At 38.4% G+C, this 26,618-nt stretch overlaps 1 protein-coding gene across 5 annotated transcripts in view; it reads right to left on the bottom strand.

The window, feature by feature from the left end:
* ANKS1B (ankyrin repeat and sterile alpha motif domain containing 1B) overlaps positions 1-26,618 on the bottom strand; it is a gene marked incomplete at its 5' end in the record, with an annotated part of 797,243 nt that overhangs the window by 396,415 nt on the left and 374,210 nt on the right. For all 5 annotated transcript variants that reach the window (XM_079773890.1, XM_079773888.1, XM_079773891.1 and 2 more), the window contains 2 exons: positions 23,315-23,387; positions 25,133-25,722. In XM_079773890.1, the coding sequence (XP_079630016.1) occupies positions 23,315-23,387; positions 25,133-25,722 (663 nt within the window). The remainder of the gene's footprint in view (positions 1-23,314; positions 23,388-25,132; positions 25,723-26,618) is intronic.

Here is a 26,618-nt window from a genome sequence, read left to right as displayed (position 1 = left end):
ATCTGAGATCCTGCTCAATTTTCTTGAAATCTGGTTACTACTAGACCTCCTCCCTGATGAATGGAGGCCTACCCTTAAGCTGGGCCCCAATACTTACGGAAATTGTTTCTGGTTCATATTCATTGGACTACCTGAATCCTGTTATGTTGCCTGTCTCTGCTTAAGATCCTCAACTTCCTTAGGTTGGACTGGATACTGACTGTAACCTTAGGTTGTCTTTTCCTTGCCTTGCCTATGTGATCCTTTTGTTCATCACCTACCACCATGGAGTCCACAGACAGCTGTTTCTCTAGCTCCCAAAATAGAACTGGTCTGTGGTTCAAATGTCTTCCTTGCTTTGCTCTGAGCTCTTCAGCTGAACATGAAAGAAAGAAGCTTGTGAAAGCATAACAATACTCATAATGTTGAGGGACTATTGTGTAAGTGAGAATTTTTTTCTACATTATCTCTAATCTTCATAACAACTCAAAAAAAAGTTACCCCTACTACACAGATGAGAACACTGAGGTTCAGAGTGGGTAAATGCCTTGCCCAAGATGCCTCATCTAATAAGTAATGAATCTTCAATTTAAAACAATCTATAATTTTCCCTCTATCCATATTTTTTTTTTCAATCCTCCCTGGAGGATATTTTTTCCATTGCTTTTTTAGAGAGAGTGGGAGGGAGGGAAGGAAGAAGAGGGAAAGAGATAAACATTGATGTGAAAGAGACACATCAATTGGTTGCCTCCCACATGAGCCCTGACCAATGCTGGAGATTGAACCTGCAACCCAGGTACATGCTCTTGACCGTTAATCGAACTTGTGTTCCTTCGGTGCATGGGCTGACGCTCTAATCACTGAACTACACAGGCCAGGGCCCTCTATCCATATTATCACCCAAGCCCAGTGGCAAGACAAGGGTCCAAAGATGAGGACTCAATTGGAAAGAAGAAAGAATCTTTAGTGATCATATCCTGGCATGGGTACAGACTCCAAAGAGGTAAAAGGACTACTTAGCATCCTGCTCTAGAATGCTAAGGATGCTAAATTTAGCATTTCAAAGCTACTCAGAAAAAAAGGATGCTTTCCTTCTAACTTGCTTTTTGGGATTTTTTTCAAAAATGATTTTTCTCACCTTTCCTCCCCCAGGAGTCTTCTATTTATCCTTGACCATGACAAATCAATGTCCTCTGAATTATTATGGAGTAATATGGCTTATTCTAATTTCCCTGGGTGTCTTTATTGAGTCCTTTCATAGTATTTTATGGAAAATATCTGATTGCTAATTCATAGAACAGACTACTATGAGATTCTCTGCTAAGTGGCTGCCTCAGTAGTATTCAGGCCAGTGAGCCTCTGGAGTCCCTGGTTCTGAGCCGCTGCCCACAGGCTCAGCACTAAGGAGGCCAGCTGAACTCCAGACTTATGCAGTTTACCCTATTCTATCAGCCCCTGACAATTCCTAATAAAATACTGTCCCAGCCCTCTGGCAAGACATTTTAACATAGAAGTTAAGATCTTGGGTTCTGGAATCAGACTGGGTTTATATTCCATTGCTTCTGTGTAAATGACCTTATTCTCTCTATTCCTTTGTTTTATAGTCTGTAAAGTGGGAGAATAATGATCTCACAGAGTATTTGTGAGGAATACACGAATTAATATAAGTAAGGTGCTTAGAACAGTGCCTGGCTCATAATAAGTGCCTTCTTGAAAAGTTAACAATTATTTCTCTTATAATTAAGAGTTAGTGAGAGTCCTGTGAAACCTGGTACAAAAGACCATGGTATGTGAAAGTTTCTGTAGGTGCCTGCACCTCACAGGCATTTTCTCACCTATGTATGCAAACACTCAGAAACATAAAATCACATGAAACCATTGTACTTGGTAGTGTGACTCCTCTAACTCAGCTTGGTTGAGGAATATAGCACACCACGTGGCAATGTCCTGAGAGATCAGACGATTCTCTCAAGGAAGAGAATCCCCATTAGAGATTTGGTAGTTAAGGCAGAATGAGTTCATGGATGAGTTACAGAAAGAGTTACCAGTGAATAGATTCACTGTGGGCTAATGTTCCCCTTAGTTTGACTGAAATTTAGATTGTTTTCTTCCTCACTTTTCTTTTGTTAGAGCATTTGCTTTAGAAAACTTACAATTGTAAATTCTTTCTCTGCCTTTCAGACATGGAAATCTCCTGGTCTCTTGCTGGTTTTACAATCCAGGAATGTCTTTTCCAAGGACCTGGAAGCCATCCTTTTGAAATGTAGCAATCAAAGGAGCTATTTCCCCAATCTCTCAAGGCTCTGTGGGAAGGTAGGAGTCTAATTTCAATAAGTATCAATTAGTCCACACAGATGGTCTAATTCCATTGACCAATCTTCCCACATAACTGTCCTTCAGTACTTTTCCACTAGCTCACGACAAGCACTTAAAATCTCTCCCACCTTCAATCTCTCTCTAGTGCAATAGTCTTGCGTAAGTCTCTCTTGACTCTTTAGCTGCATCTAGTGCAATTTTTCTTTGACACTACAATCGACAGGTACAATACAACTGTGAAACAAATGTTTCTAGGAAGAAGGAATGATGATGATATAAAAATGGAAATGAAGAGTAAAAGAAGCCCCTTCTTCTCCCTCCCCCAGCTATCTGCCAACAAACAAACAAAACCAACAAACAAGACTATGCTTTGGAGCAGAGTAGGAAGGAAGGAAGGGAACTGTAAGGTGTGCTGTGAGTAGCTCAGATTCAAGCAGAAGATCAATTATAGCCATTACCAAGAAGTTACAATATATGTTCATTTCTTAGAAGTTGGCTGGGCTTTGAGAAGACTGGAAAAAGGCTCAAAGTTACAGACCTTGTGAAAAAATGGGCAAATAGATTGCTCCCACAATGACAGTGAACTCAGCTCTCCAGGGGTTGCCTCAGTTCCATACAGTTCCATGTGAAGACCAGCAATTCAGTCACTAAAGGCTCCAGGAATGTGCAAGGACCATCCACTTAGAAAGCCTCTCTCTAAGAAGCCAGTCTTTGAGCACAGCTATCAACTAGGAAGAAGATTCTGGCTGATGGCTGAGTCTGTAGGACTGGGGTCATTCACATGCCCTACAATAATAAATTAGGTGTCTCTGAACCTTGATGAACCAGAGTGATAGTGGGTGGTGGTCAAACATTTTCTAAAGTATTAAAGTAGTAACTTACTGTGTAAGAAAACATGAACTCTGAAGATGGATATTAAGACATATTATAAAGTATAAGTAATTAAAACAATGTGGTGTTGACATGTGGAAAGATACAGACACATAAGGGGAACACATAGGAAGTGAGTAAAAACAAAATATCATTGGTCATCAAGTATATAATAAATGTGTATCTCAGATCAGTGAGGACGATATGGACTATTAATGAATTAAAGGATGTGGGGGCAATTGAGTAGTCATCTGGAAAAATAAGATCTTCCCAAATGGAACACAGGCTCTATAGCTTTCTCTGAAGACTTGAGTGATGTGTGTAGCAGTGATTGTGGGTATGAAGACATTCAATTCCGGAAATCCAAAATCTGGAGTACTCTCAGGAGTTTAGGAAATCTTAAAATTGCTAATTCTTCATTAATGCTTACATTTTCTTTGTCTACCAGCATTTTTCAATAGATAATAGTCATTATCTCTCACAGGTACTGCTTTCCCTTTTTTATATGGCTACTAAAGTCTGGGTTGTGAAGTTTTTTGGGGGTCCAGATGACTGAGGCAGCAGCACATCTGCCTTCAGGTCTCTAAGCTCCATAGTATGTACTCAGTTGTTGGCATCATCATTTTTTAAATAATTTACCACCTACTTTATCAAAATTTTTGAAGAGAGTTTGATTGTACATTGAATAACAATTATACTGTACTCACACATGTTCCTATTTTTATTAGTATGGAAAATTGCCTTATTTATTATATTCATAAAGTAAACAAACTTTTCTTTAATATATAGAAATGAAGTAGAAAACCTGATTCACTGATCACTACTTCAAGGAGAAAAGTCTAATTTAAACCAAAATTATTTTTAGAGAATTTCCAGAGGGTCTATGTGTGCATATAAAGCAGCTACATCACTGAGTGCTTATAAACTGCATTCAATTGCCTGAGAGAAAAATGAACACAATGACCTCTAATTTAAAAGTAAAGAGCTTTCTGGGAAGGCAACATCATGATCACTGACAGACCCTTCCCGGTTACAAGTGCTTTCATATAAATTATCTCATTTAATTATAATAAGAAGAAATGTATTATTATTCTCATTTTAAAGAATAAGGAAATGAAAGCTCAGAATGATGAAGTAACTCATCCAAGGTTGCTCAGCAAGTAAGAGATGGAACTGGGACACTATTTACATTTTCTGATGCGGTATAGCACCCCAATCTCACTGTCATGTAAAATTCCATTAAGTACCCCTGAAATGATGGTACTCAAATCACTGACACACAAAACAGGTTAAGTAAAGAGCGCCTTTTTTTTTTTTTTTTTTGAAAGCATAAGGAACAAAAATTGATCCTTTAGAGGCAGTGTTGTTTATGTCATGGAGAAAGCTAGAAGTCACAGTTTGAAGGTCCTTAGAGAGGCACTACCTTATCACTGTACACCTGGCTCGGTATACGTATAGGGAGAATACTCCCCCTTTCTCCTGCATTCTAATGAAAGCGCTGCTCTTAGTCTAGTTATATATCTTGTATAAGATAGCCCATGAGGAAAAGTCCTTCTAGCATTTCAAGCCTGGGCAGAGTTCCTTTCTCTGCCTGCCTCCATAATAGTTCCCTGAGACAGATCTGTAGTGCACTTCTGACCTGGTTGCCAGGAAGCTCAGAGCCAAGTCATTTGCTCAGTTGCAGTCATTTCCCTTAGTTCAGGTCTTTCTGGAATCTTTTCCTTTTTGTCCCTTTTAATTATTTTCTCTTTTAAACAATCTGTTTCATATGGAGGCAGGATAGAGAAAAATTAGGGAAAGCTCCCGGAAAGTGGGATGAGGAAGTAGGAACAGAAACCACAGAAGGATACACCATGAGGTCCTCTCACCAGAGCTGCACCTCCACGCATGATCAAAGGGAAATAATTTATGGCAGGAAACCCCTATAGTGGTCACAGAGGTCAACAACAAGAATTGACTAAAACCAGATCAACCCAAGATAGAGGAAAAATTGACTGAAAAATGACCCCAAAGCTCATACACCATCATTGTAGCGAAAATAGATGCCATAAGTAGAAGGGGCGCCAAGGGGTATAAACTCCATAACACTCGGGAACAGACCATATTAGGAACAAGACCCCCTCCCAACCAGAAGGCAGAGACAGAATCTGGCGCCACAAAGTTTAGGAACAACTCACCCTTGGAAACACATAAAATCCCCAAACTGACTGCAGCATGGAAAGCAACTCAGTTGCGATTTCGCCCACACCCACTCTGATGTGTACAGTAAACCCTCGATTTTGTGGACCTCGATTTAATGGACTTCAGATTTAATGGACAAAATTTCTGGTCTGTACGTCATATGTGAAAATTAAGATCCTGTTCATTTTTAAATGCTTTTAACCAAGATTTGCTTATAATTACATTAACGGTCCTTTTTTTAAATTAATTCACTGTTTATTTTTTTTCTCTAAAATATATTTTATTGATTTTTTACAGAGAGGAAGGGAGAGGGATAGAGAGTTAGAAACATCGATGAGCGAGAAACATCAATCAGCTGCCTCCTGCACACTCCCTACTGGTTATGTGCCTGCAACCAAGGTACATGCCCTTGACCGGAATCGAACCCAGGACCCTTGAGTCCGCAGGCTGATGCTCTATCCACTGAGCCAAACCGGTTAGGGCAAATTCACTGTTATTTTTAACAAATTTTAGCAAATAGGCCATATGTTAAAAACAACACTAGTAATTTTATTGACATAAATAAATATTATATATCTACAACTATAGTCTACATATTTAAATGCAAGAGACACTACTCCTAAACAATGTGTTCAGCATAAGACTAGCACATGATCATACTGAATCATGAGCGGTAACTGGTCCTATTGTCAAGTGGCATGACTTTCTGCAGCAGTTTTAACACTTGCTGGCCAATGTCCCAATGTGCTCTAAGCCATGCTCCAGCCGCACGCATTTGTTAACTGGGGTGACTGGTGAATGGACGCATTTACTAGACCAATTCAGTATAAATTTAAAATGACAGTAATACATATAGAACACTTTTCTATGAAATTAAACTTTTCATACACAATTTTAATTACACAAATGTGTCTACATAAGTAAAAATAGGTAAACTAACTAATTTGTCAATTTTTTAACTTACACGTTTGGAAAATCTACATTATTATACAACTAGAGGCCCAGTGCATGAAATTCGTGCATGGGGGTGGGGGTGGGGAGGATGTCCCTCAGCCAGGCCTGCACCCTCTCCAACCTGGGACCCCTTGAGGGATGTCCAACCGCCTATTTAGGCCCAATCCCACTGGGATCAGGCCTAAACGGGCAGTCTGACATCCCTCTCACAATTCAGAACTGCTGGCTCCCAACCGCTCGCCTGCCTCTGCCTGATTGCCCCTAACCACTTCTGTCTGCCAGCCTGATCACTCCCTAACCACTCCACTGCCTGCCTGATCGACGCCTAACTGCTCCTCGGCCAGCCCGATTGCCCCTAACTGCTCTCCCCTGCCATTCTGGTCACCCCTAACTGTCCTCCCCTGCAGGCCTGGTCGCCCCCAACTACCCTCCTCTGTTGGCCTGGTCACCCTAACTGCCCTCCCCTGCAGGCCTGCCCCCCCCCCCCAACTGCCCTCCCCTGCAGGCCTGGGTCCCCTCCCCAACTGTCTTCCCCTGAAGGCCTGGTCACCCCCAACTGTCCTCCCCTGCAGGCCTGGGTCCCCCCCTACTGTCCTCCCCTGCAGGCCTGGGTCCCCCCCAACTGCCCTCCTCTGCTGGCCCGGTCACCCCTAACTGCCTTCCCTGCTTGCCTGATCGCACCCTACTACTCTCCCCTGCAGTCCTGTTCCCCCGCAACTGCCTTCCCCTGCAGGCCTGGGTCCCCCCCTACTGTCCTGCCCTGCTGGCCCGGTCACCCCTAACTACCCTCTCTGCTTGCCTGATCACCCCCTACTGCTCCCCTCTGCAGGCCTGGCCCCCCCAACTGCCCTCCCCTGCAGTCCTGTTCCCCCCCCCAACTGCCCTCCCCTGCTGACCTGGTCCCCCCAACTGCCCTCCCCTGCAGGCCTGGGTTCCCCCCAACTGTCCTCCCCTGCAGGACTGGGGACCCCCCCAACTGCCCTCCCTTGCTGGCCTGGTCTCCCCCAACTGCCCTCCTCTGCCAGCCTGGTCACCCCCAACTGCCCACAACTGCCCTCCCCTGCCAGCCATCTTATGGTGGCCATCTTGTGTCCACATAGGGGCAGCCATCTTTGACCACATGGGGGCGGCCATCTTGTGTCTTGGAGTGACAGTCAATTAGCATATTACTCTTTTATTATATAGGATGGACTTGCAGCTTTAACGGACCCCCCCCCCCCCTTGCCTGAATTAATCCATTCTATCAAGATTTTACTGTACTTTTGCTTCTTTCACAGCGGTGCCCTGTGAGATTTACAACCAGGGGAATAGCAGGTGGCTAAACCCCTGATCCTATTTCCAGGAACCTGTGGCCTCACCTCTTTCTTTCTCTCAACCTAAATAAATCTTGCTTTTGGTTTTACTGGAACTTGCTCTTGAATTCTTTCCTGTGCAAAGTCAAGAACGTACAGATCCTGGAGTGCTTAGGGGCCCCATTTAGGGTCTGCCTCAAGTGAGTGACAAGATCTTTTACTACCATTTTAATGGGGTTTTATTTTACTGTAATTATATCTTTTATTACAAGCCTTCTAAATCCTTTTTTGAAGATAGGCAGAGTATAAATATACAGAGTCCCACTCTAAGTAACTCTAGTAAGAATATGAGCACTTACTCCTCTGAAAAAATAGTAAGAATATACCATATGCAAATAGTTTATTTAAATACTTGAAAAGCTCACTGGAAGAAATTTTTGTTGTGAATGCACAGGGTAATGGAGTTCCATTTTGTTTTCTTTATTCCTTGTTTCTGTGTCTTTGTTTTTGTTTTTATTGTTGTAAGAACACTTGACATGAGATACTCCCTTTTTATTGAATTTTTTAAGTGCACAATACAGTATTGTAACTACAGATCTCTGGAATTTATTCATCTGGTATAACCAAAATTTTGTACTCTTGAATAGCAACTCTTCTTTTCTCCCTCCTCCCAGCCCTTGGCAACCACCATTCTACTCTCTGTTTCTATAATTGTGACTATTTTAGATGCCTCATATGCTATAGGCTGAATGTTAGTGACCCTCCAATATTTATCTGTTGAAATCTAATCCACCAGTATAATGGGTTTTGGAGGTGGAACTTTTGGGAGACGATTAGCTCATGAGGGCAAACCCTCACGAATGGGATTAGTGCCCTAATTAAAAACAAAAACAAAAACAGAGAGGTTCCTTGTCCCCTTCTGCCATGAGAGGACACAGTGGAAGACCATGAACTAGGAAGTGAGTCCTTATCAGACACCAAATCTGCTGGTGCCTTGATTTTGGACTGCTCAGCCTGTAGAACTGTGATAAATACATAACTGCTTTTTATTAATATACATTCTGTGGCATTCTGTTAGAGAAGCCTGAATAGACTAAGCCTTAAATGGAATTATGAAGTTTTTGTCCTTCTGTGATTACTTATTTCACTAAGCATAATGCCCTCCAGGCCAACAGGTACATGAAAAGATGCTCCATGTAATCTATCATCAGGGAAATGCAAATTGAAACCACAATAGCTTTATTACCTCACACCAGTTAGGACGGCTCTTACACATATTAAAAAAGATAACAAATGTTGACAAGTATGTAGAGAAATTAGAACCAATTTCTTGCATACATACTGTTGGTGGGAATATACAATGATGCAGCTGCTATGGAAAACAGTACAAAGGTTCCTCAAAAAATTAAAAACAGAACTACTATATGATCTAGTAATCTCATATATGGATATTTATGCAAAAGAACTAAAATTGGGATCTTGAAGAGATACCTGCACTCCTATGTTCAATGCCACATTATTCACAATAGCCAAGATATAGAAACAAATGTCCATCGATGGATCAATGAATAAAGAAAATATGCTATACCCATATAATGGAATATTATTCAGCTTTAAAGAGAAAATTGTTCCTTTATTTTTATACTAAAGGCTCAGTGTCTCTTATGAAGCATTTATGTGTCAGCAACAGCAGGTAATGAAGTATTTGGTATTGCATAATACACTTTTATTTAAAAACTAGAGGCCTGGTGCACAAAATTCGTGCACAGAGTGGGTGTCCCTCAGCCCAGCCTGCACCCTCTCCCAACCTGGCACCCCTCGGGGGATGTCCAACTGCCAGTTTAGGCCCGATTGGACATCCCTCTCACAATCTGGGACTACTGGATCCTAACTGCTGGACTGCCTGCCTGCCTGTTCACCCATAACCACTCTGCCTGCCTGCCTGCCTCATCGCCCCTAACCGCCTCTACCTGACTGCCTGATCACCCCTAAATACTCGCCTGCCTGCCTGATTGCCCCTAATCACTTGCCTGTCTGCCTGACTGCCCCTTACCACTCGCCTGCCTGCCTGATCACCCCTAACCACTCGCCTGCTTGCCTGATCACCTCAACCACTCTGCCTGCCTGCCTGATTTCCCCTAACCACCTCTACCTGCCTGCCTGATCACCCCTAAACACTTGCCTGCCTGCCTGATCACCCCTAATCACTTGCCTGCCTGCCTGATCACCTCTTACCACTCACCTGCCTGCCTGATCACCCCAACCACTCTGCCTGCCTGCCTGATTGCCCCTAATCACTTGCCTGCCTGTCTGATAGCCCCTTACCACTTGCCTGCCTGCCTGATCGCCCTTAATCACATTTCTCTGCCATAAAAATTCTCATAAAGAGTCTAGTGGATTCAAGAAGCAGGCAAAGTATACTACAGTAGTCCTGCCTTATCCACGATTTTGCTTTCTCCAGTTCAATTACCTGTGATCCAAAAATATTAAATGGAAAATTCCAGAAATAAACAGTTCATACATTTTAAATTGCACACTGTTCTGAGTAGCATGATGAAATCTCATGTCCTCCTGCTTCATCCCACCCAGGATGTGAATCATCCCTTTATCCAGTGTCTCCATGCTGTATAAGCTGTTACTCACTCAGTAACCGTCAGTTATCAGATTGACTATTGAGTTCAAGTCACCTTTATCTTAATTAATAATGGCCTCAAAGCACAAGAGTAGTGATGTTGGCAATTTGGATATCCCAAACAATAAAGTGCTTCCTTTATGAAAAGGTAAAAGTTCTCTACTTAATAAGGAAAGAAAAATAACTGTATGCTGAGGTTGCAAGATCAAATAAGAACAAATATTCTGTCTGCAAAATTGTAAAGAAGGAAAAAAGAAATTCTTGCTAATTTTGCTACTGCCCCTCAAGCTGCAAAAGTTATGGTCACAGTGTGTGGTAAGTGCTTAGTTAATCTGGAAAATACATTAAATTTGTGGGTGGAAGACATGAACAGAAAATGTGTTCCAATTGATCGAACGTGCTGCACCAGAAAGCACTGAGCCTATACAAAGACTTCAGCAAGGGGCCCTCTGAAATGAGTGACCACCTTCTCATAACTTTTATTGCAGTATATTACTATAATTATTTATCATAGGTTTGTATAGAATATAACAGTATATTTATATTCTGTACTATCCAAGGTTTCAGGCATTCACTGGGGGGTCTTGGAAGGTATCTCCTGTGGATAAGGGAAGGGACTACTATGTCAGAAATTCTGCATTTATTTCCATTCACATCACTAAAATGCACATGATTTCAGTTAATCATTTAAGTCTTTGACAAATCAGCATAAGATAAGATTTATTAAGACATCTTAGGAGATAGTTTGCATATAAAAACAAAAAAACTTATCTTACATTCATATATCCACTAAATTATGCACTTATTGTATTAACATATCTAAAAAGCATTTTAAAATGAGAAACTGGCAACATTCCTAGAAGAACCTGGTTGAATTAAGCGTCCTTGAGATTTATTAGTCATTTGTCCTTAAGAAATTAAGAAGTGGAAAGCTTTAAAGAAGGACCTCCTGCCAAAGTGTAACCCATGAAATGAAAGATAAAAGTATGAATCATAGAATTATAGAGTTGGGGAGGATCTAGCATCACCATTTCATCTTCAAATAAAGAAACTGAGGCTCATTGTGAGCTGTTATTTTCCAAGTCACACAGCAAGTTAGTACAGAGGTCAGAGGAGCAATCAGGTCAGTGTTCTTTTCCTCTCGGAGGGTGAACTTCACGAGTGAAATTTTGTTTCATAGGTTATTTACTTTACTGATTATAAAAGCAGGCGAAGCTTTGACACACCGTTAAATGGGAAGAACAAATTGGAGAGAAATGTATATAGTGTGATTTCATGTTTTTAAAACATAACATCTATCTATCTATCTATCTATCTATCTATCTATCATCATTTATCTATCTATCCATATATCATCTACCTCCTATCTGTGTTCATATGAAACTGGAGAAAAGAGTAGAAGTATCTATACCAGGCTAACAATGGCTATTCACAGGAGGGATAAAGCAATAGGGTAAGAAAAATGTAATAAAATAGCAGTTTTTGAAGTGGCATGTGAAAATAAAGATTGTGAAATTCTATCTATAAGATTACTATTAATGCATAGAAATTAAATGTGAACAAAGACAATGACTATAAAGTCACTAGAATATGCATGCAGACCAGTACATGGACAAAGGAAAGTGTCATTTTGATCAGGAATTGGGTTATGGATATTCTTTAAATTGTGTAGTTATTTTTAAATAGTGTTTGCAGAGAAATAAAAATATAAGCAATACAAGTCAAATAAATCCCTTTCCCAAAACCTCTGAAACACACTTATTTTAACTCAAATCTGATAAAAAAAAAAGACTTAATCATGTATTCATTCACAGTATTCATTGGGAAAACCTTTCATTATCAGCATTGATAGCTATAACATTTTATGTTTCACATACAAATGTTTACATATATGTGTTTGTATATAGGTCTCTATATAAATATGTATTTGTTTATTAAATGGGCATATACTTTTTTATTGAATGCTGTGGACAATGAAAATAAAAGTAATGCATATACTCACTATAAAATTACAGAAAATTTAGGAGAGCATAAAGTAAAAATCAATGATAATCTTATCTAGAGATATCCACAGTTAATCTTTTTGCATCTGTCTTTTCAGATCTTTTTATGCATGTGTACTCAAAAATGGGATTATAATTTACTTTATCTACTTTTTCACTTAGTTAATATATCATGGCTATATTTCCAGGATAATAAATGCATAACTTTACATTAGATAGTTGGCATTTCATCATAGGAAATCATAGTAATTCATTTTACAAATTTTCTATTAATGGCCATTTGGTTTGATTTTATTTTTTAAATGATCATAATGCTGAAATGGCCATCTTTACATACACATTTTTTGCTCTGGTCCTATTGCTTCCTTAAGAAACATTCCTATGAGCAATATTGTTGGGTACTTCCTAACTCTAGAAGTTTATACTTGAGTATCAAAAATATTAGTAGATGAGAAGCCTTTTGTTACCAGGACAGTGTATCATAGGTACAACCAGTACAAGCTATAGTTTTTCTCATGGATAAGTGACCCATATTTATCACTTAATTCTTCATTATATTTGGGGAAAACAAAATTGTATCTAAAAGCAATCACTGTGATTATCCATTACTAATGAAGTTCTATTATCTATATTTCAAGTTATTCCCAATTATTTTTAGGTCCTACTCTCTTACGGGTATGAGATCATTAACGGTGGCCCTTGTAAAAATGCACTGACATTTATATAGTAGTTATTCAACTATTTTTAAAGTGTCTATAAAGAACACTCTTTGCAACTGTTTTTAACTTTATGTTGAATGTGCAAGGGGTATTCTCTATCAAAAATATCCCCCATATACTGAAGATACTTATATACTAGTAGAGGCCCAGTGCACGGATTCGTGCTTGGGTGGGGTCCCTGGCATGGCCAGCAATCGGGGCTGATCAGGGCCATATCACTCAGTCCTGATTGGGGCCAATCGGGGCCAGCCGGCAGGGGGAAGGGACAGCAAGAGGTTGGCTGGCTGGCCCCAATTGGGGCCGATCGGGATCTGCTAGACAGGAGTGTGGGGGGAGGGACTGCAGGAGGTTGGCTGGCTGTGGGGAGGGACCGTGGAAGGTTGGCCAGCTGTGGGAGGTTGGCTGTAGGAGTGCACTGACCATCAGGGGGGTGCATTCAACTGTGTTGAGGATCTGCCCCCTGGTGATCAATGCACATCATAGTGACCAGTCGACCAGTTGTTCAGTCAACTGGTCATAACGGTCGCTTAGGCATATATAAATATATCCATATATTTGAAATAATGAGCTACTATCCATTTTTTTGTTTCTTAGGACATTTTTTAAAGAGAAAAATGAATAGATAAGAAAAAATAAATCATACAATATATACACAGCTAAGTAAAACACAATGCACAAGCACAAGGGAAGATAGTTAATCGTGCCTAACTATAAACATATTGGTATAAAGCCCTTTGCAATTTCTTCTCCTTCCTCCCTGAACCAGTACAAATATAATAATGTGTACTGCTCAGAGGCGTGGTTTGATCATCCCATTTCCAAAACATAGTATTTGAAATGAATTTTAACAAAAGGATATATACAAAATGTGTTATTTTACTACCTCTACTTTTAACATAGTTTGTGCACTTCTAAACATCTAGAAAGACTAGATATTTCAAATAAGGACTTAAAGTTTGTCCACTATATACACAGTAGTGTTGAATAAACTACACACATGTAACAATGGTTATATCTGAAAGTGTCTTCCATATAAGAACATTCTAGTCTGGAACCCTTCATTTCCTCTTCACCACCATCAACTCAATGGGTTGAGCAGGCACATATATCATTTATAGGTAGATTTCACAATTTGATTTCCAAAGTCCTTTTCAGAAGACAGCCTTTTGATGAATTTTAACACAAAGTGTACAGAATGTGTTAGTTTACTAACTCTACTTTTGTCACACATTGGCAACCTCTTTAATATCTAGAGACTATATATTATAAAATTAGGACCTATTTGTCCAGTATATTCACAATATATACAGTAAAGTTAAATGAAATGCATGTAACATATAGGGCGGCAAAGGATACGCTAAAATTTTCTATCACACACTAGCAAAACATCATTTTGCAATTTCTTCCCTCCCACTTCCCTCAACCTCGTAGTGAACAAGTACACAGAGTACACTACTCGGAGAGGTGGTTTAACAATTCCATTTCTAAAGACAATATTTTCTATCAGGTTTTAAAAGCTGTTTACATGAAGCATTATTCTACTACTTCTTTTAAGTACATCAAGCACTTCTAAATGTCTAGAAAGACTAGATATTTCATATAAGAACTTACTTGCCCAATATGTGCACAACACTATTAAAATTGCACATACTAACAATGGTTATAATCCGACACATCTACTAAATATGATCATGTTGGCCTGAACCATTCCCTCTCACTCCCTTCTCTTCACCACCAATCCAGTGGACAAGTACAGGTGTGTGTAATATTTAAAGATGGTGGAACAAATTCATATCCAAAAGTCATTTACACAAGACAAGCTTTCCTATGAATTTCAACACAAAGTGTACAAAATATGATCATTTTACTAACTACTTTGTCATATTCTGGCAACCTCTTTAACATATGTGAAGGACAAACTGTTCTAATTTACAACATCTAGCCTTTCTAGATGTTACAGAGGTTGCCAGTGTATGACAGAAATAGTTAGTAAACAAATACATGGTGTACAGTTTGTGTTAGATTCCTAAGAAGAACTGTTCGGAAAACATGAGAAGTAAAATTGTTAAAATCCTCTCTAAGCATTACAGATGCTTATTGTACTGTCCACTGTGTTGATAGAGATGAAAAGGGGAAGGGTTTTAGGCCAGAAAGTTCCTTCTTATTCAGAAGACACTTTCAGATTATAGCCTCTATGTGCAGTTTAATCAAACAAATCCTTATTTGAGATGGCTAGTCTTTCTAGATGTTTGAAAGTGCACAACATATGTTAAAAGAGTTAAAATGACACCCATTAAGTATTTTTTTGTTGTTAATTTATAGGAATGGTAGTATTTGAGGAATGGAATTGTTAAATTTGATGTCTTGGAGAGTATGCTTACGGTTCACAAGGGAAGGGGGAGGGAAGGAAGTACAGAAAAAAGGGTTCTGTGCCCATGAGTCTTTAGAGAAATTAAAATTATCTAACCATTGTTAAATATGTGCATATTAGTTAATATTGCTGTGTATTCAAGGATAATGCCCGAAGTATATTAAAAGTAGAGGTAGTAAAATAATCCCTTTATAAAAGCCCTCTTGTTAGTTTTTAGGAAGGACTGTCTCTGGGAATGTCTTTGTTAATCCACCTCTTGGAGCCAGGTGTTCTGTATTTAGTCACTGACATGGTGGAGGAGGGAGAAGAGGAAGGGTGAAGGGAAGGACTCTTTGCTAATATCTCCATACCTAGAAGAAAGTTTTAGGTTATAACTATAAGTCTATATGCATTTTTGTAAAGTTCCTATGTTTATTGTGGACAAGGTTCTTTGTTTTACAACATTGGAGCTTTTTAGACGTCCTGAGGTGACAATGTCTGATAAAAAGCAGAGCTAGTGAATTAACCAATTTGTAAATATCTTTTTGTTATAATTGTTAGAAAAGAGGCATCTTGGACATGGAGTTGTTGAACCATCTGAGAAATGGACATCAGGACTTGTTCATGCGAGGGATGTGTGTGGATGTGTTCATATTCACATTGTGGTGATAACCACTGATGTGCATGCATCTCTTTAGACTGTGCTGTAGGAATATGTTGTTAATTACTTCAGTCAAAACTTGCCACCTTGCTAATATTTTAAAGTATAAATCATAATTCTCTCAGAAGCATTATACTTTGTGTACACTTGCTTTGGGTCTCATTTTTAATGGAACATTAAGGGAATGCAGTATTTTAATTGTAACTTTGTGAATATCTTATCTAGAGGTCTGTTGCTATTTTTGTCCTTTATGAAATTTTTGTCACCAAGTAAGGCAGGATTACATTTTCTTCCAGATTGAGTTGATGTAGGGTATTCTTGGTTATCAAAATACTCATAGCTTTGGGACGTTGAAATGGTAAATATTCATGATGTGTGAGAAAGCATGATACATAACTGTACCATCTTAATTACATAAAAATGAAAGCTTAGTTGTGTAGATACACAGGACTTAGAAGAACACATCAGACTGTAAACTGCTTGTGATTAGGGATGGCTTTGTTCTTTGCTTGTGTTTTTCAGTTTCCTATATATGCACATGTTAACTTTAAAAAAATAAATGTTACTTTAAAAGCAAAAAAAAAAAGAAAAAAGAAATCAAAGAAGGGAGATGTCAACTCTTATGGTCTACTATGTACTAAGAATGTAGCTAACTACTTTTTCATATAGTAATTCACTAGATCTACCCATTGATATTGGGGAGAAGTAGGTATTATTTGTTATAGCTGCTTTTTGTATGAAGAAGTAAGGTGCGAGTTGATGAAATAAATTCCCCAAGGTCCCATTGTTAGTAATTGTTAAGAGTGGGTATTCAAAACTTTGTCTATGTAGGTAACATATTTTGCCTCAAAAAATAAGTGTCTTAACAATTTGAGCTTCCCAGTGATAAGATATTTTGTCTGTGAAAGTAGTAAGTGTATCATCATGGAAAATATGGAAGCAGGTGTTGTTGATGTTGGTGGATCATACATGAAAGATGTTATGGGAAGACTGTACTTGATCATTTCTCTAGGCCTCATCTAGAAGGTTAAATATTTTGTTAAACTGAAAACAATGTACCAAGTTGTAAGTATTAATAGTAGGCCACAGAATGATACTCTACTTCTTCAAACTTAAGTGAAACCTAATTTCACATATGAATATTACTTGTACATTCAAAACCAGAGAATCTAAGCCATATTCTAATAAAAAAAATCTATATTACATAGGTTATTTTAGTTTTTAATGGTGATGTATTTGGAATGATGGTGTTAAATAAATTTTAGTGTCTCTTGTGCTAAAAGCACAATTGTTTGGTTGATTAAACATTATCTCTTAATAAAGATTAGTTAACTCACGCCAGCCTAATGATTACTATAGTTCACATTTCTATATCTCTATTCTATTATTAAGGGATTTCTTAGATTTAATCTATCTAAAATATAACTAAGTCACTCAGTGTAGTATTATATAATTTGATAACAAAATAGGGTGATTTAGACAAAATAGTATGCTTGCATGCTAACATATTCTACTATCCACCTCCCCCAGTTGGTTCTATTAAAAATAGTGCTGTAAAAAGAAGTAAAAATCAAAATAAATTATGCCCGCTGCAAAGCATTTCACAGAAAGGCTTTTATGTGTAATTTAACAGTTCATGAAAAAAAGAATATTACTGAAGGCAAGGAACATTCTTCCTCTGAAAAATAAGTGAAACTTGGGTCTTTCTTAGGATTTATGCATTCACTTTGGGAGGTAGAAGATATTCAGGGCTGTGATCCATTTAAATATATGACCAGGTGGCCTGTACTTTGGGGTCTGAGCTAAAGCCTTCCATGCCAGTAGCTTTGCTAAAAGGAAGTGATTGGTTCTACATCTAAACACCCTCAGATGGCTCCCCTTAGTTCCTGAGTATGGTTTGAACTAAAGAGAAAGCGGCAAAGAGCTGGCTTCTGTTATCCCGAGTAGGCAGCATATTTTATCAAAAGGTGTATGGACTTCAGGAAGAAGAAAAACTACATTTGAAGCAGCTGACTTGATAAGTTACTTACATTTGTGAGCCTTTCTTCATCTATAAAGTGGGTATAATAACATCCCACTGAGTTGTTTTGAGAATTAAATGCAAAAAACGGCCACAGGAGTAAACTGCACAGCATCTGACACACAGTAAGAATAGAATCCATTTTAGCTTCTTTCCTCTGTCATTTCTCTAATAGAGCAACTCTGGAAAACTGTAAATGCATCTTTAAAAGCATTCTCCTAGAGTTTGAGAAATGATATTCCCATCAGCAGTCCCAGGGGGAGGACGGCTATCAGCTGCCCTGGTGGCAAGGTACCTCCTGAGGCAGATCTAGAGCTCCATGGGCAAAACTCAGAGGCCTGGAGGCAGCCAAGATGTGAGGGAGGAGCAGCTTCCAGCCCTTACCAGCCCTTCTTTGGGGAAAGAGCCATGTGAACTCCCTCTATTCCTGCAGACCAAGGAGAAGGTGAGACTTAGACCATGAGAAGACAGAACATGGCCTATGCTTTAGAGCATTCCTCAGTTCCTAGAAACTCTTCATGGAGGATGAGGGACTCTAACCTGGCCCTCAGACTCTTGGAGGAAGAGCAGCAAAAGCTTAGAAAGTCAGGTTGTGGGACTAATGTTAGCTACTGTTTTTAGAGCTATGTGTTTTCCAGCTTAAGGATTATGTTTTACCCGATATAGACAGTGTAGCCTATGATAAAATCCTTTATAAATTCATTTTAATAGCTTTCATTGATAATTGAAATTTAGATGGAATTCATGTATTGGCAAAAGTAGGTTTTTTTAAAGTAAGACTGGGGAATACTTCTCTTTGAATACAATTTAACCTTAAATATAAGAAAAAAATCCCAGTCTTAAAAAAAAGTACCTGTGAACTAAATACTATCTTTCACATTCATGTATTTGAGTTCAATCTAATACAGTCCAGAGACCTGAAGTCTGTTTAGTGTAACAGGATATTATTCAAGCCCATTATTCAAGGACGGTGTTTCTAAGGTTACCTGCCACCCCTGTATTAGAAAGTCTGGGCACTTGCTTGCTCTGGAGCCAATTATAGCTCCTCTTTACTTAAGTGATCTTCAATCTCATCAAGAAGATCATCAAACTGACTCTTAGAAAGTGTGACAATTTGAAGTAGTACTTTCAATAGATTTTCTACCTTGAAAGTGCTTCCTTGTGATACAAGGACAATGGTTAAGAAATCAAACTTCAACCCGGCTGGCGTGGCTCAGTGGTTGAATGTCAACCTATGAACCAGGAGGTCACAGTTCCATTCCTGGTCAGGGCACATGCCTGGATTGTGGGCTTGATCCCCAGTGGGGGGCATGCAGGAGGCAGCCAATCAATGATGCTCTCTCATCATTGATGTTTCTATTTCTCTCTCCCTCTCCCTTCCTTTCTGAAATCAATAAAAATATATTTTAAAAAAGAAATAAAAATTCAGAAAAGACTCCACATGAAAGCAACTTAGAATATAAGTAGTTCTCTCTTAACTATAATCCTCACTGATCAAAAAGATAAGCAAAATTTCCCAAGTATCTTCCTTTCTGGTGTACACTGTAATTGGAAAATTTAGCCAAGCATACTGGGATCAGAAGCAAGAGAATTTATATTTATTGATCACCTGGTACATTTTAGGCTACAGTAGTACAACTGTGTGATTTCATCTTGCAGCATTCTGATGATATGATTGTAAAAAAAAATCTGAATTTATAGGTGATGAAGTTGATAACAAAGATCACAAAGCAAAGCTAGGGTCTCAATCCAAGTCCATATAACTTAAAGACTTGTTCTCTGAAAAAAATCCTATACATGGGATTTCATGATTCTGCAGAATGTACTAACTTGTCACAGCATCATCTCAAAATAGGATGTCCTACATCATATGAGATATTCAATATAATTGAATCCTGCTGCCAATGCTGGTTGGTTGGGCACTTAAATCTGATTTCAAGTGGGAAACCAGAAATTATATTTGTGGAAATTTTGAATTAGTATTACTCTGAGTCAGAACCCTAAGGGACTGGCCAAAAATAAATTCAGTAAATTTTATTTACTTTTATTTCTATCTTAGTACTGGACAGTTGAGGTTACTGGGTAAGTTTCAAACTATTAATTGCTGAGGAGTTTTTTTTAAAGAAGAAAGAGGTTTTTATGAGTGGAATTAGTTATATGATTCATAGAGACTGGTTAACAAGAGTGAAAATGAGAGTGTTTCAAATCCCTTCCTGGTCCAATGAGTATTCTGTTTACAAAATACCTGAATTGCAAATGTGCAGGTTGAGGGATAGGATAGGGATAACAAAAATACTGAAACAAAATGGGTAAGGGCATGGACAATTAAATGGTGATCCTTGATTCTTCATGTATTTCCACTGCTTAAGATTTTATTCTATCATCTTCTGAGGTTTGTAGCAACAAACACCATACATGCTCATAAAATTATGCAGCTCTGTTAAAGCCAGGCACAGTTCTTGGCTCAGTGGCCTTCCAACACAAAATTCTAGACACTGACAACAGTGGTATTTCCTCTAGCTCATTCCAAATTTACCTGTTGTTAATTTCATTGCACAGCTCCTCCCCATTGTCAGGCAAAAAGAGGATACTCAGACTTCAGAAAAAATACTTTAGACCATTTAAATCACTACATTCTAAAGTTTTCTCTTTTCTTTTCGAGGGTCCCCTTTAGTTTTATGCTCTCTTTTAGTAAGGACTCTTCTTTGGTACCACTTGACTCTGGGCTTCCAGCTGTATTACAATCGACATACTACAATTTCGGGAAATACAGCAAATTTAACGTGAAGACCATGAGACTAGCTGCCATCATTAGCTCTTCAAGAAAGGGCTGATATGTGTTTATCTTGATGTGTCCACAGTATCAAAGCCAACATCTCCCTCCTGGTAGGGCAAGGGGGGAGATGAAATAGAATACATATCTACAGGTGTCAGACTCTACAAATATTCCATTGCACCTCTCTAGCATTATTCGATATCAATATCCATATTTCTGTCATTGGGGAAACTGAGTGAGTTGCCTACAATCATGAGCTAGTAAACAGCAGCGCTGAGATTTGAATTCATGTCAGTCTGACTTCTTAATTTCACCATGTGATTCTCCCACCATACTCACGCCTGATACAATACTTGTGGAAGGTCACCTTCATGGGGTTATCGCCTCTCTAGTGCTATCCAGCCTCCAAAGGCAAAAGCCTGCAGCCCAGTAAGGCTGTAACCCACAAATGGCCTCATGGCCAGTTGGAATGCCAATTGTTATGGTCAGTCACATAATTAGTGTGTAATTAAGAAGTGACAATTAAGATGCATACAGTACTCAGTCTTGGGGACTGAGTGTCTACTTTCATTTTCATTCCCATTGTAGTAAATAGTAAAGAAGGGCAGCAGGTAGGATGGAGCATGAGAGGTGGGAGGAGGAGACCTAAGGGAAAATGGATTTGTTCACGGCTAGAACGCCCTGCAGAGGCAGCTTTGCCTGAGTGGCATTTTTAACATTTACCCTTATTTTCATTATAATCATGTTTGTAACATTCTTTTACAATTTTATGGTACTGTGTGTTTGAAGAATTTTAGAACATGAATGTTCAATAGCACCTAAGTCTTCCACCAGAAAAGTACCAGGGCTCTGATTGGAATTCTCAGTGTCAGGGAATTCACTATGTATAAGAAAATAAAGCCTTACCTTTATCTCAACCAAGACTCTGTATTCCTACAGCTAACTTGAAATTATTCTATAAGCACGTCCGAAAGAACTGTGTGGCAACATACATTCCTAGACCAGTTCTGTGGACACTTAGAAAAGTCTTTAAGGTCTGTCAGCATTTCTGGATGGGAGACCTGGCCACACATGCTGTCACTGAGCTAATATACTTGTGTCACTAAACATATATACACAATTTTGGTGCTTTTCCATAATGTTTCCGTTTTCAAAATCTAAAACGAATATGCATTTCATAAAAAATTGTTTAAGCTTTCTAAAAATTATCACTTAATGCCCTAGCCGGCTTGGCTCAGTGGACAGAGCGTCAGCCTGTGGACCAAAGGGTCCCAGGTTCAATTCTGGCCAAGGGCACATGCCTGGGTTGCGGGCTTGATCCCCAGTAGGGGGCGTGCAGGAGGCAGCCAATCAATGATTCTCTCACATCATTGATGTTTCTATCTCTCTCTCTCTCCTTCTCCCTTCCTCTCTGAAATCAATAAAGAAATATATTTTTAAAAATTATCACTTAATTAACATGGAGACCAATCATGTTAGAATAATTTAAGTTCTTACTTATCCCACACTGGAGACATGAGTGAGATACTCCTACAAGGGTCTCCAGTGAGGGCAACCTGATTTCAATGTCACTGCTTATCCCCCCAGGCCCAGTGCCTCACAACAGAACCATTTTCCAACTTACCTGTGCTTAAGAATCACTTGGAATGCTGTTTAAAGGGCCCTCGTAACTAGTTAAAGGGCCACAAAATCCCGTAATTGTTTTCCCAATGATATATATTTAGGCTTCTCTTACACAAGTCTTGATTGCATTATCTCTGTAGAAACATCAACCGTTACCACTAACTTAACACGAGTTGTTCCGGGAGCTTAGATATCACCCGTCTTAACTCCAAATTCTATAGATCTATTTAATCTACAGTTACACCTCTACTTAGTGGCAGGGCAGAGCTGGAGCCAGATCCTTTGACTCTTTCCAGAACAGTAGTTTCTTTAGTAGGCCTATTACAGCCATTTTTAGGTGTAGCTATCTGGTAATTGACACCATCCTTCAGTATTAAGCAAAAAATCTTCAAAGGAAGTTTCAAATTGCCTTTTACTCTGAGCCTTAATTGTAGGGAAGGAAACAATATTTCATACGGGTAATAGGTTAAATAGAGATTGCAAAACTGATTATTTGTGAGACACCCTGGTAGATATTCTGGAATACATGAAGATGAGTAAAACACAGTTCTTGCCATACTGGAGTTGACAACTTAGATGTTGCTAATCATTTTGGCCAGGAAAAATGGGACATTTCAATGAATGAGCAACAGTAGTATAGTAAGTCATCAGATTCTACAACACCTTGAAGTGCTTCATAATTGACTGTTCCTAAAGTTGAAACTCCATTACTGTTAACTGGCATAGTAAAACAGTATATGGGAAAAAATATCTCAGTGTGCTAAATCAATATACTTATAATTGATACTGTTTAGAGGTCATGGTTGTTTGATATGAATAAAAGGAAATAACTTATAGCTGCTGTTGTCATGATAAACCAAAATTATCTAAAGACGCCTATCATTTTCTAGCTAGGTACTGTGCACATTTATTCACTTATATAGGAGAGATTTCCTTACTTGTGGCCTCACCATTCATTTCTTCAAGTTCACTGTTAATTCCAACATCTATGGAATTCATTATTTTGTCAATCTGCAAGAAACAAAAAGCATATAAGTGAATGATTATATTCACCTTTAGCATTGCATTTTAAAATAATGTTCAAATGCCACAAGCATACACAGGATGGGGCAAAAGTAGGTTTACAGTGGTGAGTACGGTAAAACACAGAGTTTATTCTTGTATTATTATTTATTAATTTTTGTATCACTGTCCATAAGCATAACTATAAACCCACTTTTGCTCCACCATGTATTCCTGATGTTATTACCACTGCAATATCACAATTAAGAGACAAAGGCTTAAAGGGAAACAGACATCTTGTGAATTGCTTTTAAAAATATAAATTATGTTTCCCTTTCTTAAGCTTTCAAAATCAACTTGACTTTTCTTTGTATCTCCTAAAATGAACTTTGTTTGGAACTACTTGGGTCAGTACATTAGGAATTGTGCATTCTTTAGAGTCAGAAGGGCAAGGGCTGAGAATAAGTCATGTGAGGATGTCTATCCTCTGGGGCACGTGTCTCCTCTGACTGCTGATGGGTGGGTTTCAGTTTGTAGGCATGGCCATCGGAACCAAGGTCTCACTAAATGGTCTGACCAGCCACAAGCTGACTTGTGGCATGTAATCACAAGAATCAAGGCATGGAAACAACTTAATTCTAAGAGGTAAGTTAAATGTTAATTAATCCTGCCTCGTTCCAAAAAGAATTTCAGATGTTACAGAGTTAATAAATATAAGTAATGGGTAGACTCAAACAAACTATCTATCTAGTAGTATGAAATATATAGGAAGAAGTGACTTTATAAAAAGCTTTAGCCCTTTAATGGCTGAATCTCCCTCCTTGTCATTCTAGCCTCCCTAGTAAGGCAGCAGGTTCCAGAAGGGACAAGAAGCATTACTTCAATGTCTCATTTTGTTCACCCTGAAAGAGATGCAGGGAGATTGAGTGATTTTTCCCAAACAGCTCAATTCAGAATGTCAATATCTGAACCATTTCAATTTCTAGTTCTCAGAATACTATAGTGACCTACAGTGTTTCAAAGCCCAATCCAACTGGCACAGTCTTTTGAGAGATAAAATGTGTCATGTTTGAATAAAATGTCAAAGGAGAGTGTGGTCCAATCTTTGAAGAAATTCAAGAAAAAAGCAAGAAATGTTATTATTTCATGATGTAGTCCTCTTTAGGGACAAAGGATGATATTTCATAATCCTACAAGGGCCCTTGCATTCTGAGTAATTCTATGAAATTAAATAATTTTTCTTTAGGGAGAGCTTAAATTGCTGAAACGTGACCTCAACACATTTTTTCTTTAAAGTCACTCTGATCATTGTAAAAGGGAAATATTAAGTAATTTGTAAGATTATATGGAGACCCTCTGAATATCTAAGATTCTTTAAAGAAGGGAGACGAGCTAACAAAGAGTTTAGTAAGTAAACAAAATGATATAGGGCAGCAAAAACAAGAAGATTTTTCTCAATTTGTCAGCTGCAGTGCTTGGGAAGACATAAGGTGAACATTCTCTTGCACCTCATAGCTAGTTATTACTTCTGCTTGATATCAATTTCTATGGAAACAATAGATTTCCCTGCATGTGTGGAACTCTATTTGTTTTTAAATTATCATGTGCTGCCTCTAGAATTTTCCCTTCCACTCGTAGCTGTATGCGTTGTTAATTTTTTTTCTATTTGCCTCTGAAAGACTTAAAGCTGAAAATCCTCCCCCGCAAACCTTCCTCGATTCCAAAGCACTCATATAAAGAAGAACAATGCTTACTTCTTCCCATTCTGAGGTGAAGGATGGTGTTCTTTCAGAATTCCCTTTCGAGCTCTGTTCAGTAGTGGAAGATTCACTCCAGTTAACTCTCGATGGTTTCTCAGTTGAAGGGTAGGCAATGAGATCAGAATCCGACTTAGACACATTTTTGGATAAATGCATGTCAATCAGGGCTTTTGGCAATGACCTGATTCTCCCCAGGGTGCAGGCTCTCTCCACAAATCCCCCCGTGTTCACAATCCATTGGTCCCCATTCCGGGATCCACTCCTAGTTGTTCTTGTACCAACAATAGTATGGTTTTCAACTTGGTTGGGTTTTTTGTGAAAAATTGTTCTACTGACCACCTTGGGTTTAATTTTCTTTACCAAAGGTTCTGAGTTATTTTCTATTGGAGACTGCTTGAAAGACAGAGGACTCTTGGCCAAAATGATTTCATCTTGTCCTTCTTCATGTTCATCTCTTTTCCTGTAGAGATGAAATGGGTTTTCAGGGGACTCACAAGCTGGAGAGGATCCATGGAGAAGGCCTGCAAATTGCCCAGGATCATATTCCTTTGGGGGATCATTGTCCTCCTGTTGAGAGAGTTCATCTGCAAAAGAAAATAAAGAGGTCAGGATATTTGTTTATAAAAGAACCTGAAAGCCCTGATACAATAGCAGTGCCCTTTTGAACTTGTGCTATATCCAGGCATTTGATTTATTGCTACACAATGATATCCCACTTCATGAAACAATCATGACTATACTGTGCTGCCTATAAAATGTGTGTGTGTGTGTGTGTGTGTGTGTGTGTGTGTGTACCAAATCTTCCTGATATACCTTAGGGAGCATTTCAAAGGTATGAATTGGGTATTAACTGAGTAATTGCATATCCCTCTCTCTTATCCCCAGGGTGTATGTTTTATATTAAATAACAAAATTGGGTTTTCTTAACATGAAACACCCACATCCTAACCCAGCAATAAATGATTCACTGTTCAGGTGGACATTAGGCATGTAAATCAAGGTCATGCACAATGACATCCCTCTGCCCTTCTCCCAGCAAATAAATCCAGAAACAAAATCTTGAAAAGAAGTATTATTAAACATAATTTAAAGTTAATAATCCTAATATTATTACTTTATTTTTTATTGTTTTATTGTTACTTTAAATATAAAATTAAGAATGATTCTATATAAATTATATAATTTAGATAAAAAGGATTTGTACAAGCTTAACATAGGCCAACAATGTGATCTATATCACTAAAAAAGTGAGAGACTCTTTTACAAGAAATTGATGTCGAGCTATTAACACAAAACTCTCTTTTCCTTTCTTCTCTGAAATAACATTAGTTACCTTTGAATTTCTTCAGGTCTTTGAAAATGTAATGAATTCAAGAGACCAAAGAAAAAATGCTAATTTTTATCACTTTATATTTTTTCTAAGATAAATCATAAATGTCCTCTGAAATTTAAAAATTAGCATGCTTTTTTTATGACCTAA

This window comes from Cnephaeus nilssonii (assembly GCF_951640355.1).
Source record: "Cnephaeus nilssonii genome assembly, chromosome: 6".
NCBI lineage: Eukaryota > Metazoa > Chordata > Mammalia > Chiroptera > Vespertilionidae > Cnephaeus > Cnephaeus nilssonii.
The sequence above is the reverse complement of the archived record's forward strand: the minus strand, read 5'-3'. Positions and strand labels throughout refer to the sequence as shown.